At 52.1% G+C, this 17,108-nt stretch overlaps 1 protein-coding gene across 10 annotated transcripts in view; it reads right to left on the bottom strand.

Moving 5' to 3' along the window:
• Nucleotides 1-17,108, bottom strand: part of ATP11A (ATPase phospholipid transporting 11A) — a 186,010-nt gene that overhangs the window by 27,154 nt on the left and 141,748 nt on the right. For all 10 annotated transcript variants that reach the window (XM_050766700.1, XM_050766701.1, XM_050766704.1 and 7 more), the window contains 3 exons: nt 16,798-16,871; nt 11,068-11,171; nt 1,846-2,027 (listed from right to left, as the gene is read on the bottom strand). In XM_050766700.1, the coding sequence (XP_050622657.1) occupies nt 1,846-2,027; nt 11,068-11,171; nt 16,798-16,871 (360 nt within the window). The remainder of the gene's footprint in view (nt 1-1,845; nt 2,028-11,067; nt 11,172-16,797; nt 16,872-17,108) is intronic.

Below are 17,108 nucleotides of genomic sequence, written 5' to 3'. Positions count from 1 at the left end.
GTTTACGAGCGTGCTGCACCGGGCCTGGCCCTAGAACTCGATTCAAAAGGAAGCTGCAGCTCAGAGATGTTTTGCACTTGCTGACTAGAGATTTTAAGGAAATAATTTATAAGCAAGTCTCATCACTTCAAAGCCACTGAGACCCCCCGCCCCCCTACCAGGCATTAACTCTCTTTTGCTACATTCCCAATCCAGTCAAGTCAACCTGCCCCCTGCTCCAGGGGCTCTGTCCCATCTGCTCTGCTGGAGGCATCCCCACGCTCCTCCACCATGGCCTCTAAAGATCGACCCAGCTGCTCCCCAGGCAAAGACCGTCCTACGGACACCCCTCTTCTCCTGGACAGACAGCAGGTGAGTGGCTGGCCATGACAGCAAGGCCCCACCTCCCAGCAGCACCAGCAACAAAGCCTTTCGGCGGTTGTGGCCCCGCGCTCTGAAGCCTTCCCGTGTGCAAGGCTCATTCTCTACATGGTGCTCCGTGTGCTTACTCCGGACTGAATGGGGGAGCGTGACTTCAAAACAAAACACAAAACCACCAAACAAAACTTCCCACTTCACCTAATACTCCATTCAGATCGAGAACTCGGGGAATATTTGTTCAACACACTCAGAAAATGCAGGGTTAGTGATGAGGATTTCAGTTTTGGACCGAAATGGATCTTAAAGATTTTCAAACTTGATGCTTTTAACTTCTAGGAGATAAACTCCTAGTAAACTTCCTGAAGTTTCTGCTTCATTCTCATCAATTGGAGCATTTATTTTCTCTCCTCCATTCCTACAAACCACTGAAATCCATGCCTTTCACTCAGCTCTGAAGGTGCCATGTGGACCTGACGACTGTTTCTTAGTGGCCTCGGCCTCACACAACTTTCAGTCCCCATTGTGGAGCTGGGGCACACTGGCAACTCTTGCCTTAGAGGTACCTGAAAATCTGTAATTGGTAATTTTGCTGGTTATGATGATGACTAGTTTAATTTTCTACTTCATTATTTTAAGTTTTTTCAAATAATGATAAACACATTGAGTATGTAATGATCTAAGAAGTAATACCAGTATTTGGAAAGAACTAGCAACAAGTTTAGGAACAGAGTTAGTTGTTGATTCCATTCTAAAGAGTAATTACAGCCAGGCATGACTGCTCATGCCTGCAATTCCAGCACTTTCAGAGGCTGAGGTGGGAGGACTGCTTGAGGCCAGGAGCTTGAGACTAGCCTGGCCAACACAGTGAAATCCTATCTCTACAAAAAATATGAAAAATTAGCCAGGCATGGTGGTATGTGCTTGAAGTTCTAGCTACTCAGGAGGCTGAGAAGGGAGGACAGCTTGAAACTGGGAGTTTGAGGCTGCAGTGAGCTGTGATGGTGCCACTGCGCTCCAGCCTGGGCAACATGGCAAGATGCCATCCCTTAAAAAAAAAAAAGAATTTGTAAGAGTCCTTCTGTCTTGCCTGTTCATGATATGAAAAAGCTATTTTCACTACTTCCTGGGAAGTGTGCTTTCAGGCATCTTATTCATGGATAACAAAATATCCCACAGGCATGACGTTCCCGACATGACTCTAGCGTGTAGCAAGACACCTCGCCTCTCCCTGGGCAGCAAACACGCCCACTGGCTGTGCGGCCGGTCTCCCTCCCCTCCACTCGCCCTCACACACACCACTGGCTGTGCGGCCGGCCTCCCTCCCCTCCACTCGCCCTCACACACACCACTGGCTGTGCGGCCGGCTTCCCTCCCCTCCACTCGCCCTCACACACACCACTGGCTGTGCGGCCGGCCTCCCTCCCCTCCACTCGCCCTCACACACCCTGGGCCAGCGGCCTGCATCCTAGTTTGTGTTTACTTTACCGGTCCTCAACAGCCGTGGCACCAAGCAGAATCAGATCTTTCTCTATTTGCTCATAGGCTTCTGCTAACTTCTTCTCTCGATCTTGAAGGGCCACTTTGGCAGCCTGCAGCAGTTTACAAATGCCTTCATATTCTTCTTGGATCAGCCTCTTATAAGCAACACACAAAGTTCGGAGCCCCTCCTGCAGAATACAACGCAGTGTTTAGCATAAATTCAAGGTGTCACTTGCTGAAATATTACGCTCCATGGCCTTCCCAGTATCCCTTCTCTCATTAGAATAACTAACCCAGGAATTGTAACCCTTTCGAAACTTACAGTACTAAGTAAACAAAGAAAGATTATAACTCAACCAACTCTCGAAAGGAGTTAGTCATCAACAAGTGAATTATTTAAGTCCACATTAAATATAAAGAATCACTACGGATCACAGCATATGGATCACAGACTAGAAAGCCTGGAAATCAGTAACAGAAATCAGGGTCATCTACCAAAAGATAAACTTCATTCCTTTACTTTGACAAATGCAGAGTTAAACTGAACCTTTTTTTAAGGATAATCACTTGTAATTTTATGGGCAATATCAAGTGATATTTCTAAAGTAACCATGTTTTATGCGGGAAGTTTGTAAGGTGGTTGTTCTTTCACAATGAAGGAAACCTGCCAGGTTATTTATGAAAATCATTGGTTGCACGGGAACATAAGAAATTAAGAATCACACATTCTTTACTGTGATCACGATTCTGGATGTCACCACACAGAGAGGATGCAGCCGCCACCAGCAAGACACAAGGAAGGGGGGCAGAGGCTGAAGCGGCCACAAGGGGGCGGTTCACAGATGAACCTCTTCATTCCGTCAGTCAAGGCTGCTGAGGGCGACCGTCACAGAGGTTTACCGGATGATCTAGGGTGTTTCCCTTCCCTTTTCCCTGCTCCTTCAGCCCCAGCCCTGCTGAGAGTAAAAGAACCACAATCCTCCCAAATAACCATTTTAAAATCTGAGAGAATGCTAGTTTTTAAGAGTTTAATCAATGTTTTCCATTATATGAGATGAAGCGTCCCCTAACTCTCAGGGAAGGCTCGTATTTATCACCAGTTCCAGACCTCTTAATTCGTGTGAAGGACAGAATTGCCACCGGGTCAATGGCTCTCATGGCCCTTGAGCTCTCAAAAGCCAGAAGGAGAAAGGGGGAGTTGAAGAAGTGAGAACACAAGACAGGGTCTATGTGTGCCTGAGTCCTGTTCTCTAGGAACACTCTTGAACGCCTTCCTTCCCATCCTCCAGATATTGTCTCCTGGTCAAGAATAAGTGAGAAGCCAGTGGACCTGTCTCAGAGGAAAGCAGCACTGAACAAACACTGCTCAGCCGCCCCAGCCTCACCTCCTGCTGAGCACACGACCTTGCGGCTTTCTGCTCATGGGTTTGCCTCTATTGTTAGGCGGTGGGTTCTCTGGCTGTGGGCACTGTGTCTGACTTCATCACTGAATCCCTAGCACACAGCCCAAACCCAACAACTTTTGCTGAATAAATAAGTGGTTGAAATTAGACCTTTTATGCACCTGGTGATCAAGGTACAGATTGGAGACATAAATGCGAATTGCAGAACGAATTCTCTGACTTTTCCTAAGAGGCAATAAAACATACAACATATACAGCTTCAGTCTGAAACCGGAAAAACTGCATAACAAGAAAATCGTTTTATAGGATAATAACCCAGAGTGGCCCCAGAACTTAGGTTGCTGTGAGTGGTAAGCAGAAGCTTTTGGAAATAAATGTTTCTGCTTTTAAAAGTCAATCAGGGACTTTCTCTTGTGGTAACACAGAACAGAAATACTTTTCTCTATTCCTCCTGCTAAGTGCTACAAAAACCCTGGACACAGCACATAAAACAAAGCCAGATAAATACACTACAAGAAAACTGCAGAACAATATCCCTTAGAAATATAGATGCAAATATCCTCAACAAAATACTAGCAAACTGAATCCAATGGCACATTGAAAGGATCCTACACCACAACCAAGTGGGGTTTATTCCAGGAATGCAAAAGTGAGTCAGCATATGAAAGTCAACGCAATATATGACATTAATAGAATGAAAGGGAAAATCCCACATGATCATCTCAACTGATGCAGAAAAGGCATTTGAAAAAAATCCAGCCCCTTTTGGTGATAAAATCATTTAATAAACTGGGTAGAGAAGAAACCTCCTCATCGTGGTAAAAACCACTTAAGTGAAAAACCCAGCTGAGTGCAGTGACTCACGCCTGTAATCCCAGCACTTTGGGAGGCCGAGGTGGGCGGATCACCTGAGGTCAGGAATTCAAGACCAGCTCGGCCAGTGTGGTGAAACCCCGTGTCTACTAAAAATACAAAAATTAGCCAGGTGTGGTGGTGCATGCCTGTAATCCCAGCTACTCAGGAGGCTGAGGCAAAAGAATTGCTTAAACCCAGGAGGCAGAGGTTGCAGTGAGCCGAGATCGTGCCATTGCACTCCAGCCTGGGCAATAAGAGCAAAACTCTGTCTCAAAAAAAAAAAAAAAAAAAAAAAAAAAAAAGAAGAAGAAAGAAAAACCTACAGCTCACATCACCCTCCACGGTGAAGGACTGAAAGCTTTCCAGGATCAGGAACAAGGCAGGGACGCCCGCTTTTGCCACTTCTATTCAACAGAGTATTAGACGCTCTAGTGAGAGGATCAGGCTATGAAGAGAAAAAGGAAGTTTCCACATTAGAAAGAATGTCTTTCTAAGGCCGATTTGCAGACGACACGATCCTATATCTAGAAGACCATGAAGAATGTGCCCCCCCTACTAACTGAATTCAGCAAAGACACATGGTACAAAGTCAACACATGAAAACTAGTGGCATTTCTATACACTACCAATGAAAAATCTGAAAAGGAAATTAAAAAAAAATTCACTTATAATCACATCAACAAGAGTAAAATACTTAGGAATAAATTTAACCGAAGAGGTGAAAGACTCGAGGCTGAAAAATACCAAAGTTTGCTGAAATAAATTCTATAATACCTAAATAAATGGAAAGATATCCCATGTTCATGGATTGGAAGACTTAACATTGTTAAGATGACAATGCTACCAGGCCGGGCGTGGTGGCTCAAGCCTGTAATCCCAGCACTTTGGGAGGCCGAGACGGGCGGATCACGAGGTCAGGAGATCGAGACCATCCTGGCTAACACGGTGAAACCCCGTCTCTACTAAAAAATACAAAAAAACTAGCCGGGCGAGGTGGCGGGCGCCTGTAGTCCCAGCTACTCGGGAGGCTGAGGCAGGAGAATGGTCTAAACCTGGGAGGCGGAGCTTGCAGTGAGCTGAGATCCGGCCACTGCACCCCAGCCTGGGCGACAGAGCAAGACTCTGTCTCAAAAAAAAAAAAAAGATGACAACGCTACCCAAAGTGATCTACTGATTAAACGAAATCCCTATCAACATCCCAATGGCTCCTCCCTCCCGCCCTCCCTCCGTTTCCTTTTTTTTTTGAGACAGGGTCTTACTCAGTTACCCATGGTAACATGCAGTGGTGCCATCGTGGCTCACTGCTGCTTTAAACTTCTGTGCTCAAGCAATCCTTCTACCTCATCCTGCCTGGTGGCTAGGACCACAGGTGTGTGCCACCACCCCGGCTGATTTTCCTTGTGTATGTTTTGTAGAGACAGGGTGTTGCTATGTTTCCCAGGCTGGTCTCAAACTTCTGGCCTCAAGTGATCCTTCTGCCTCAGCCTCCCAAAATGCTGGAATTACAAGTATGAGCCACCGTACCTGGCCCCCAGTGGCATTTTCTGCACAAATGAAAAAGCCCATCCTAAAATTCCTATTAAATCTCAGAATAGCCAAACCATTTTACAAAAGAAGAACAAATTTGAAAGACTCACACATCCTGGTTTCAAAGCCTGCTAGAAACTGACAGTAATCAAAACAGTGGGAACTGGGATAAAGACAGACGTAGAGAGAATGGGATGGAACAGACAGCCCAGAAATAAACCTCCAGGTAAGTGGTCAAATGCTTTTCAGCAAGGGTGTCAGGATCACTCAGAGGGAGAGGACAGTCTTCCCCAAACGGTGTCAGGATCACTCAGAGGGAGAGGACAGTCTTCAGCAAGGGTGTCAGGATCACTCAGTGGGAGAGGACAGTCTTCAGCAAGGGTGTCAGGATCACTCAGAGGGAGAGGACAGTCTTCAGCAAGGGTGTCAGGATCACTCAGAGGGAGAGGACAGTCTTCAGCAAGGGTGTCAGGATCACTCAGAGGGAGAGGACAGTCTTCAGCAAGGGTGTCAGGATCACTCAGAGGGAGAGGACAGTCTTCAGCAAGGGTGTCAGGATCACTCAGAGGAGAGAGGACAGTCTTCAGCAAGGGTGTCAGGATCACTCAGAGGGAGAGTCTTCCCCAAACACAGTCTTCCCCAAACGGTGCCAGGATCACTCAGAGGGAGAGGACAGTCTTCAGCAAGGGTGTCAGGATCACTCAGGACAGTCTTCACTCAGGATCACTCAGAGGGAGAGGACAGTCTTCAGCAAGGGTGTCAGGATCACTCAGAGGGAGAGGACAGTCTTCAGCAAGGGTGTCAGGATCACTCAGAGGGAGAGGACAGTCTTCCCCAAACGGTGCCAGGAAAACTGGACAACCATACACAGGGGCACCAAGTAGGACCCTCCCTTTACGAAAGATGCAAAAATTAGCCAAACAAGGACTACACTCCTAAATTTAAGAGCTAAAACTAGAAAACTTATAGAAAAACACACAGCAGTGGCTAATCTTCATCATCCTGGATTTCACAGCGGTTTCCTCGACGTGCGCTGACAGCAAGCACAACCACCGAAAGGAGAAATCAACTGGACTCGAAGGACACACAGGCCCCTCTGGACTGTCTCTTTACTTATTGTCACTTCTCCTAAATCTGTAATTATTTCAAGATAAATGCTGCCAACTGAGGGGGCCCTACAAGTGCCCAGCTCACTACCCAGACCCAGCTCACTACCCGGAGAGCTTCCAGGCCAAGGCTTGGGCAGGGGAACGAAGCCGGAGCCGGTGAATTCCCTGAGTTACGGGGCAGACCTGGGCGTCAAGGGAACAAACATCAGAATTCCCAGGATGAGTGGATGCCAGAGGCTGTGGATGGCCCCCTCTGGCACCTGCAGTTGTGAGGAAGCTCCTGGAAGCCAGGAACAAGCCATTAGGAGGAGGGTGGGACAGCCTGCTGCCAGGAGGCACGGCCACTCGCCAGGCACAGCGCTCGGGGCCTGGCAGGCTGGGGAGCACCACCCGGGGCAGGCACTGCTGTGGGTCTGCTGAACATCATGAAGGCGTGGCCTGAAAGGAACAGAAAGGGCTTCCCAGGAACTCAGCTGCACCCCAGAACAAGATTTAAGATCTCCAGGAGGACCATGATACCCAGAATCCAACAAAGCTCACAGGCCACTAGCATGCAGGGGCACCGTCCCTGCCCCAAACAAGGGGACTGTGCAACCGCTGTGGCTGGCCCAGAGCTGGCAGCAGGGGTGCCGTTAGCGAGGAGGATTTAAACAGTCACCGCCACTGGATCACACACGCCCCATGTTAAGCAGGGGAATGAGGATACAAAACATGCTGGCGGAATTTCTAGACGTGAAAACTCCGACGTCTGAGGGGAGGGGTGTCCTGCGTGGGGCGCTGACAGGTTAGACGCTGCATGGAAAAGATTCATGACGTGGCAACAGAAACTGTCTCTAATGACACGTGGAAAAACTTAAAGGGAAAAGCCTTCGTAAGCAATGAGACAACGTTCGGGAGTCGAGTACATGGGTCACTGGAACTGCTGAAACGGAGTGGGGAAGAAAAATATCTGTAGAATAATTGCTGAAAAATTTTAAACTTGATGAAACTCCACAGATTCAAGATGCTCAAGGCTGCTGAGCAAAGAAACACATTACTCCACAAAGGCATCCCATCACGGAACACCTCAAAAGCAGCCAGAAAAGGGAAGCTGTGGACAGAGAAATGCAGACGCTGTGACAGCAGGGTCCCCAGGAGAAAAGGTCACATCGGACCAGCCCCAGACACGCAGAGCAGGCGACCTCCAGCAGCTGCTTCCGCAACAGCCCCAAATGGAAACAATCCATGTCCGCCAACAGGCGGAAGAATCAAGAAACTGCCATCCATAGAAAAAACCAGTACTGCAAGTGCTCGGCAAATGAACTAGTACCGCTAGTGCCGGCAACTGGACTGGTTAGTACCGCCAGTGCCGGCAACTGGACTGGTTAGTACCGCCAGTGCCGGCAACTGGACTGGTTAGTACCGCCAGTGCCGGCAACTGGACTGGTTAGTATCGCTAGTGCCGGCAACTGGACTGGTTAGTATCGCTAGTGCCGGCAACTGGTTAGTGCCACTAGTCCTGGCAACTGGACTGAACAGTACCGCTAGTGCCTGGTAACTGGACTGGTTAGTACCACTAGTGCTGGCAACTGGACTGGTTAGTACTGCTAGCACCTCGTAACTAAACTGGTTAGTACTGCTAGTGCCCAGCAACTGCACTGCTTAGTACTGCTAGCGCCTTGTAACTAAACTGGTTAGTACTGCTAGTGCCCAGCAACTGGACTGGTTAATACTGCTACTGCCCAGTAACTGGACTAATAGTGCCAGTGCCCAGCAACTGGACTAGTATCACTAGTGCCCAGCAACGGGACTGGTTAGCACCACTAGGGCCTGGCAACTGGACTGGTTAGTACCACTAGTGCCTAGCAACTGGACTGGTTAGTACCGCTACTGCCCAGCAACTGGACTGGTATCACTAGTGCCCAGCAACTGGACTGGTTAGTACCACTAGTGCCCAGCAACTGGACTAGTACTACTAGCGCCTGGAAACTGGACTGGTTAGTACCGCTGGTGCCTGGCACTTGGATTAGTACTACTAGCACCGGCAACTGGACAGGTCAGTACTGCTAGTGCCCGGCAACTGGACTGGTCAGGACCACTAGCACTGGCAACTGGACTGGTTAGTACCACTGGTGCCTGGCACTTGGACTAGTACTGCTAGTGCCCGGCAACTGGACTGGTTACTATGGCTTGTGCCCGGTAACTGGACTAGTACTGCTAGCCGCTGGCAACTGGACTGATTAGTACTGCTAGTGCCTGGCAACTGGACTGGTTAGTATCACTAGCGCCCGACAACTGGACTGGTTAGTACCGCTAGTGCCCAGCACTTGGACTAGTACCGCTAGCACTTGGCAACCAAATGAGTGCTGCTGTTCATCACAACAGAAATGAACAGGCCCACATGGCCGAGTCTCAGCAGTTATGGGAGTGAAAGACGCTGGATGAAACAGCCACCTTTTGTGATTCTGCCGACAGGAAGCTCCAGAAGGTGGACACGAGTCTGTAGTGATGGCGAGTGGAGCGGTGGTCTGCAGTGGGTGGGAGTTGGCAGGGATGGGAATATGAGGGCGCGAGACAGTCTCTGGGGTGAGGGAAGCGTCCCCGTCCCAACAGGCAACGCTTCCACGTGTGCATTCGTGTGTCAACGCCCTTGCTGCTGTCGCATTTTAAATGTGTATAGATGAATGTATGGCAATTACATCTCAAGAAGGCTTTCTGAAACATGCAGCAAATGGACTTTAAAATCATCACAATTCACAATCCATGTGAAGGACGCTTGTGCTACTCAGAGGAACCTGCTCGGCTTTCATGCCGCAACTCTGTGGCTGGAGGAAGTCAGTGCTATTATTTTGCGGATCCCGCTTGGAGAAGTTCAACAATCCTAAACCTGCTGCTGATTTATGGATTCCTGTTGGTTCCAAGGCAGCTACTTTGTAGTGCTAGTTGTTGTTTTAACAGCAACTTAAAGGTGAATGATCTGCACATTGACAGCATTCCACAAAGTTCAGAGCCGCTCTGGCTGCTGCAAGCACAGGCTCACACGTGAAAGGGCTCCTGTCCATCAGCAGCGATTCTTAACGCTCTGACATCTGCAGTAATCAAGTGTTGAGACTGACAGTGAGGACAAAGGCTGCTTTATTCATAAATGTAAGTGAAGGCAGCGCTGAGCACTATGGCCTCTAGTCCGAGGTTCTCTTGGCTCAGCCTTCTTTGGTGCTGAGCCAGCCTTGGAAGTCTTGTTCCCAGTGCGTAGCCATTCCGGCCAGCGTCATTTTGGACCTCTGGGAGGAGAGCCTGTCAGTCACCGTTTCCTTCTCATGAAAAGATGAAGACGGTGTGAGACGAGGGGCTGCCCTGGGCTGGAGTGAGGGAGAAGACCCCAGGGTGGCATCGGGAGAAGGGTGCAGACGCCGTGGCACAAAGCAGCCACATGGAGAGCAGAGGGAGCGCATCCACCCAGCCACACGTCACCCAGCCACGCGTCACCTAGCCACGCGTTGCCCAGTGTTAGGGCATCTGACGGGAGGGAGCGCGTCCACCCAGCCACGTGTCACCCAGCCACGCGTCACCTAGCCACGCGTCGCCCAGTGTTACGGCGTCTGACGGAAGGGAGCGCGTCCACCCAGCCACGTGTCACCCAGCCACGCGTCACCTAGCCACGCGTCGCCCAGCCACACGTCACCCAGCCACGTGTCACCTAGCCACGCGTCGCCCAGTGTTACGGCGTCTGACGGGAGGGAGTGCATCCATCCGAGCCACATGTCTGACGGGAAGGGGAGGCCCTGCTGTGAGAGACACTCAGGCCATCCCCCTACTGCAGCAGCCCCACAGAGAGAAAGCCAGACCCGCAGAGTGGCAAGCTCAGGTGTGCGGGCCGCTGGGCAATGCTACACAAGAAGTGGTGGAAAGAAACCTTATCGTACAGGCTTAAGACCCAGATGGGGAAAGAAACCCGAACAGGTGATGTCACAACAGAAAATGAAAGCACTGACTTGTTTTGAAGCAAATCACTAGAAACGTCAAGACAAAGACCTTTTTGCTCCAATACAAGGACCACAAACGTGCTAATTCTGACTCCCCAAAACATCAATCAACCAACCTCGCACCCACCCCGAAATAAAACCCTGTTGCAAGGCTGGGGAGGAGACGGCCTGCACCTGGCTGGGCACTGGAGGCCCCTTGGGGTAGATGTCGGCCGAAGTTGCCTGTCTGTCTGCATCTGGCTCCCCTTATTTCTGAACATTCCCCAGGGGATACAATACGCCATTCCCAGCCAGGAACCTGTGGCACATGGAATTCCTTCCTGACAACAGGGGTGCTGACTGCCACGAGGCCCTCCCCAGCCCGGCTCTCACCACTGCGTTCCGCTCCACTCTGGCTCGGATCTGGTCGACTTTGCCTTCTATCACTCGGGGGAATATCGAAGAATCTGCTCCTTTGCAAAAGAGATAAATTTCTCCTACAAAATGAGAAAAACGAGGAGTTTAATCACAATATGGGGAAGACTAGATTATTTTTAAAATTATGCCATTATTAAAAAACCAACAACCGGGATTGCGGTGTGGAAACCTTTTTAAAGAAGATTTTAATGGATCAGTTAACATGTTACAGTCAGGAAAAAAATAAAACCTACAGATTACCTCCAAAGCCTCGTTTTATTCCTACAACCCTAGACATCTCACAGGAAAGGCGGGAACCAGGAAAAGAACTTGGCTCCGGGCCTCTCTTTTCTCTAGGAAAGACACAAAAGGGGATAAAACGCCCTCGGGACGGGGGCTGGGGTGACCCAAAGTGGGTCATGGTTTCTGAAATGCTGGAAGGTGAACACAAATCCCCTTCGGAGAGCCATGTGTCCTCACGCAGAGCAAGGCCGCCGGGCCACCCCCGAACTTGGAAGAGTCACAGGAAATGTTGCGTCATTTTTTCCCACGCCTCCTGTAACACTGCGACTGCTGTGGACGTACTTGTGCCGTGAACGCGGGCTTCTCAGGCCTCGGATAAAGCGAGTTTCTCTTTCAGGCACTGCAGCACGCAGCAAAGGCCATGACAGCTCTGCCGTGATGTGACCTGCTCCCGACACACAGAGCCCCCTTCGCTCCTGAAGCATCCCCTGGTCTGCGAAGCCACGTGGCACTCTGCCAGGTGGCTGGTTTGTGCCTGGGCGCAGGAAAACGCCACGGTACTCCATCTCGGCGATGGCAGGGTGGGAGAAGCACCACAGCAGCCTGAGCGGCACGCTTAGGAAGCTCCATGCCCAGCTCCCAGCAGCGCAGAGAGAGCCCTGAGACCCCTAGATACTGAGGTCCCTCGGGAAGTCTATCGGGGACCAAATCCAGAGGGCCCCAGGGTGGGCAGGCAGTGGTCCCCAGGGGGGTGGTGGGAGGGACGTGGGGAGGGGACGCTCCTAGGCTGACGACCTGGATCCAAGGCCTGGAGCTTGGACAAGGACTCAGGAGTAGGAACAGGTCCACGTTGCCTTCCTTCCCGGATCCCAGGAAGCGCTAACTCCTGAGACACCGACAGGGAAGCCGTGGAACACGGCTACACCTGACGCTCACGTGGCTGAGGTGACTGCCAACCTGCAGCCAGAGAGTATGGCACCTGGTGATGCGGGTGTTGCCAATACACGGAGCAAACCGGTGCCGAGCAAAGGCTGGAGGGCATGGGAGAGGATGGAGGCTGAGGCTGGAGGGTGCGGGACAGTGAGCAGGTGGGGGACGGAGGGCACAGGAGAGTGGGGAGGCTGAGGCTGGAGGGCACGGGAGAGTGAGCAGGTGGGGGATGGAGGGGACGGAAGAATGAGCAGGTAGGGGATGGAGGGGACGGGAGAGTGGGGAGTCTGAGGCTGGAGGGGATGGGAGGCTGAGGCTAGAGGGGGGGATGGGAGAGTGAGCAGGTGGGGGATGGAGGGGACGGGAGGGTCGAGAGGCTGAGGCTGGAGGAGATGGGAGAGTGAGCAGGTGGGGGATGGAGGGGACGGGAGAGTGGGGAGTCTGAGGCTGGAGGGGATGGGAGGCTGAGGCTAGAGGGGATGGGAGAGTGAGAGCAGGTGGGGGATGGAGGGGACGGGGAGAGTGGGGAGGCTGAGGCTGGAGGGGATGGGAGAGTGGGGAGGCTGAGGCTGGAGGAGATGGGAGGCTGAGGCTAGAGGGGATGGGAGAGTGAGCAGGTGGAGGATGGAGGGGACGGGAGAGTGGGGAGGCTGAGGCTGGAGGGGATGGGAGAGTGGGGAGGCTGAGGCTGGAGGAGATGGGAGGCTGAGGCTAGAGGGGATGGGAGAGTGAGCAGGTGGGGGATGGTGGGGACAGGGGAGTGAGCAGGCTGAGGCTGAGAGCTGGAACCTGGAGGGCCCCTGCAGAACTGCACAGGTGTGACCACGGAGTCTCAGTTGCTTAGCACAGAAAAGCAGGGCCCGGGGGTTAAACCACCCAGCCGATGTCGGAGCCATTTCCCGACTCCCATGGTTTCCAGCCAATGCTGTGGTGTCATCAGATGCAGTTTAGAATAACGATGGTCCAGATGACATAATGATGCATTCTTGAACAGCAGCACATTTTTTACTAGAAAATTCATGTTTCATGGCTCACAACTCATGCCAAGAGCATGTGAATGGCTTAACTTTCCCACTGTTTCAGCTTGTGAATTCTGCTGTAAGACACAGGACACCTTCAGCCTCAAGAGTTGGTCAGGAACAGCCTTGGAATAAAAAAACCCAGAGGACAGAGCAAAAGTTAATCTACAACGAGCAACAGAAGACCGTGTTTTGCAGCTGCTTTGCAGAGCCGTGCACACGCAGGTGACGCGACCGAACACACAGGATCCTGTCCCCAAGACAGCCGGGCTGTGTCGCAGGTGCAGCCATGGTTGGTGGCTGTCTCCTCCAGGACCAAGAAGGGCTTAGTGCCATTTGGAGAAGAGAAAGGGCTACAGAACCTCAGTTTGAGCCCATGGTGGGGGGTCTCTCACTGGGTCTCACAGACGAGCTCAAGGACATGGAAAGCCAGGCATGACAGCAAATGTCCTCGAAATGGCTGGAAAACAGGGCACCAAGGAAGCTGCTCCCAGAGGAGCTCTAGGAGGGTGCACGGTTAGGACTTTCCTTCTTCTCTTTCGTCTTTTCTGCTTTTCTTTTTCATAGATGAATATGCTTACGTACTCTCCCTTTCTTCTTTCAAGTCGGTGTTCCATGGACTGCGTGCATCTTACCTGGGGTGCAGTGAGCATCCGCAGGATCCCCCCAAAGAGAAAGACTTCACATCTCCCTTTGAAAGGGAGTGCCTGATGCAGCCGAGTAGCCTGTGACTTCCAAGTCCTCCCTCAAAATTCCACTGCGGAGAATCCCAGGAAAGCACATGACTGAGGTACAGACATCCGAAAATGGGAGGCCCCTGTTGGGGCTGCCCAGCCCCCCAACACTGAGATCCAGCTCCGACAGCCGCACCCCCACGCAGGGCTGAGCCCAGGGGGAAACACGGGCTGTGAGCTGGCTGCCGGGTCTCCCCGCCCAGCAGGCAGAACTCCAGTGCAATTAGTGTGCCTCTCCAGGGAGGATTACCACTTACAGAACACCTTGCTTAATTACATATTCAAGCTTCTCTTCAAAGTAACTGATGAGTGGCTGGCTTCAGACAGCAGGGCAGTCTCTCCTGCAAGTTCTCAGTTCCTCAGAGAGGCCCTAGGAGGCCCACAAGCGTCCCCGTGCGGATGGGAATATTCTCATGGCACAAATGCCTCCAACCTGGATTCTTCAAGTGATCCAGTAGCTCTTCAGCCTTTTGATGGTAACAGAAGCTATTTACAAAGATTCTGCGGCGTAGCCCACAACATGAGCCCTGAGGTCTTGGGCATTCAGGATGCAGCAAATACCCTTTGTGAGTGTGAGGCAGGGGCGGCCGAGCGCGTGGCAGGGGCAGCTCCAGGGTGGCTGATGCTTGCCTTCTTGGGCACTGTGGTCAGCCCCGCAAGTCACGGGCAGCATGTTCCAGTCACGGCTCAACAGCCAGATTCGACTTCTACAGGGAAAACCGCGTGATGGGATGGACCAGGAACTTCCTACCCAGGATGCGTTTATTGCAGATAACTCCAAGTGGCTGAGACTCTCAGGACCGCGCCTCATCCGAGCCGGGGGGAAGGGCTCCGACACACAGAGGTCTCACGCATTGGAACCTGTTCTCAGACCTCGTCCTGCTGATCCCATGGTGCAGCTGGCAGAAGGTCTTCACGGGAGTCCTGGCAACATTCACACACAGACAGTTCCTCATCCTGTGACCATCAGTGGACGTCTCACTGTGGAGCCCAGATTCGTCCCACGTTCGACAGCATGTCTCAGAGGTGATGCGGCAGGACTGTGTCTAAGGAACCAGTGGAGGCAGGTGGCAGCCCCCAGAGCAGCAACGGCACCCTCCTGAGGCTACTGCCCACCCCGGAGCCGCTATGACTCACAGGGCATCACTGAGAGCCACACCGCCCCCCACAGCTCCTTCCAGGGCTTAGAAAGTGAGGCACCAGGGTCCTGATCAGAAGCGAGCCCGACGGCTCTGATGAAGGCCCTGCTCCATCTACTCTGTGCTAAAGTGAGACTCGGCCGTCTTAGGAAGATGCTGCACGGAGCTCTCCGCACGGAGTCTGTCTGGTTCCTGGGAGCGGCTGTTTGGTTGTTTGCCAGGCATCTTCCCAAAGAGCTAAATGCAACCTGGGATTGTCCGGTTTTAGGAAACAATGAAGAGTGAGATCCCACAGCTCTCGACAAAGCCCCGCTCCGATGCTGGGCTCTCAAGGGCACAGGATTTGGGAGCACTCGGTGGAGGGTGGCGTGACGTGAGCGTGTTGCTGAGAAGAGCATCGGTTCTGCGTTCGGGATGCGTGCAGGCTGCCGGCGGCCGCAGACGGACGGACGGACAGCCCCACCACAGGGCAACGTCCCGCACGCGGCTGTGGGGCTGAGGGCCGGGAGAGGCTTCCTGAGCCGTCCGTGGAAAGGACAGATGGGTGAAAGGCCCTTGCTATGGGAAAGCACTGCAGGCAGCAGGGAATGAGGCCACTGTGGGGGGTGCGCGCAGTGCCCTCTGGGGACACTTAGGGACAGTCTGGCGATGAAGGTGGGTGAGAGCCTCAGAGGGGATGCTGGGAGAAGCTCAGCACCGGCGGGTGGGAGCTCTTAGGAAGCGATGGCCACGCAAAGGGGTGGCCCCTGCAGACGGAGCCCATGGGCCCTGCCTGTCCAGGGCAAACAGCCAGGGGCGCCCACGCCTTCGAGCCTCAGCACTGTGGGCGGGAGCCTGAGGGGCTGCGCTGTTGAGTGACCTGTGGCACATGTCATATCCCACGTGACCTGGTGAGAGTGGGGGGAGACGAGGTCGTCCACCTGTGCATGGGGGATGCAAAGTGCCGGGGAGGGTCCCTTACAGGGAGGTCAGGGGACCACAGACGTGTCTACCTGGACTGGAGAGGGAATTGTCCAGGACAGGGGCAGCCACAGGTCAGAGTGGGGGGACCAGGAGAGTGCCCACCCATGTGGGTCACCAAAACATCACGGCGGCCACAGGGCCCTGACTGCGCCCCGCCACTGCTCACCCCAGCTTTCCGGAGCACAAACCGAGTGTGCTGTTCTCACAGACACACTGTTACGGCAACCGCCAATCAACAAAGCTCACTTTGCAATTTTGAACATTATTACAGATACATTTGCAAACCCACACTACCTTTTCCTTGAAAGTGGTTATTTAAAAACATTTTATGTCATTTAGCTCTGCATGGAGAAAAGCGGGTGGGGGTAGGGATGGGCAGAGAAACACTCACAAATGCAGTTAAGCAATTTTCAACAGTAAAGTGTCCCCAGCTCGACACTAAAAGATGGACAGAGCAAGGGTGCCGGGTGTTTAGCCCAGGACTCCCTCCTCAGCATTTCAGAAATGTTTCACTTTTTAAAAATAAAAAAATAGCATTTTGAGAGGATCTGTCTATACTCTTTTAAAAAAGAACAAATCATTCTTAAACGCTAAATCCTTAAAGGTCCTGTAGAATTTAGTTATCAGAATAAAACACAACCACCATGTATAACTTAATAAAAGAAAAAGAAATTTTACCTGTAGCGGATTTTACAATTACACTCATTCTCCTTCTAACTGAGTCAAAACTTAAAATTTCCAGCAATTCAAACCTGAAAGAGAAACGCAGAGGGTCACACTGTCCACGTGGGTCCTCACGCGATTCCATCTGGTAGCTGCGAAGCTCTCCGCAGCAGAATGGCTGGGGCAACCCTGGCCCCTCGTCAGGGGACACACGAGGGCCGCTGGGTGAGGACTGTCCTCACACGGACGCCCTGAGAGACCTGGATTTGAAGGACGCGGTAGGTGTACCAGTGAGGCAGAGTCTGGGCCCCGTGGCACCTGTGGCA

Source organism: Macaca thibetana, chromosome 17 (genome assembly GCF_024542745.1).
Source record: "Macaca thibetana thibetana isolate TM-01 chromosome 17, ASM2454274v1, whole genome shotgun sequence".
NCBI classification, from domain to species: domain Eukaryota; kingdom Metazoa; phylum Chordata; class Mammalia; order Primates; family Cercopithecidae; genus Macaca; species Macaca thibetana.
This window is presented reverse-complemented; position numbering and strand designations above follow the sequence as displayed.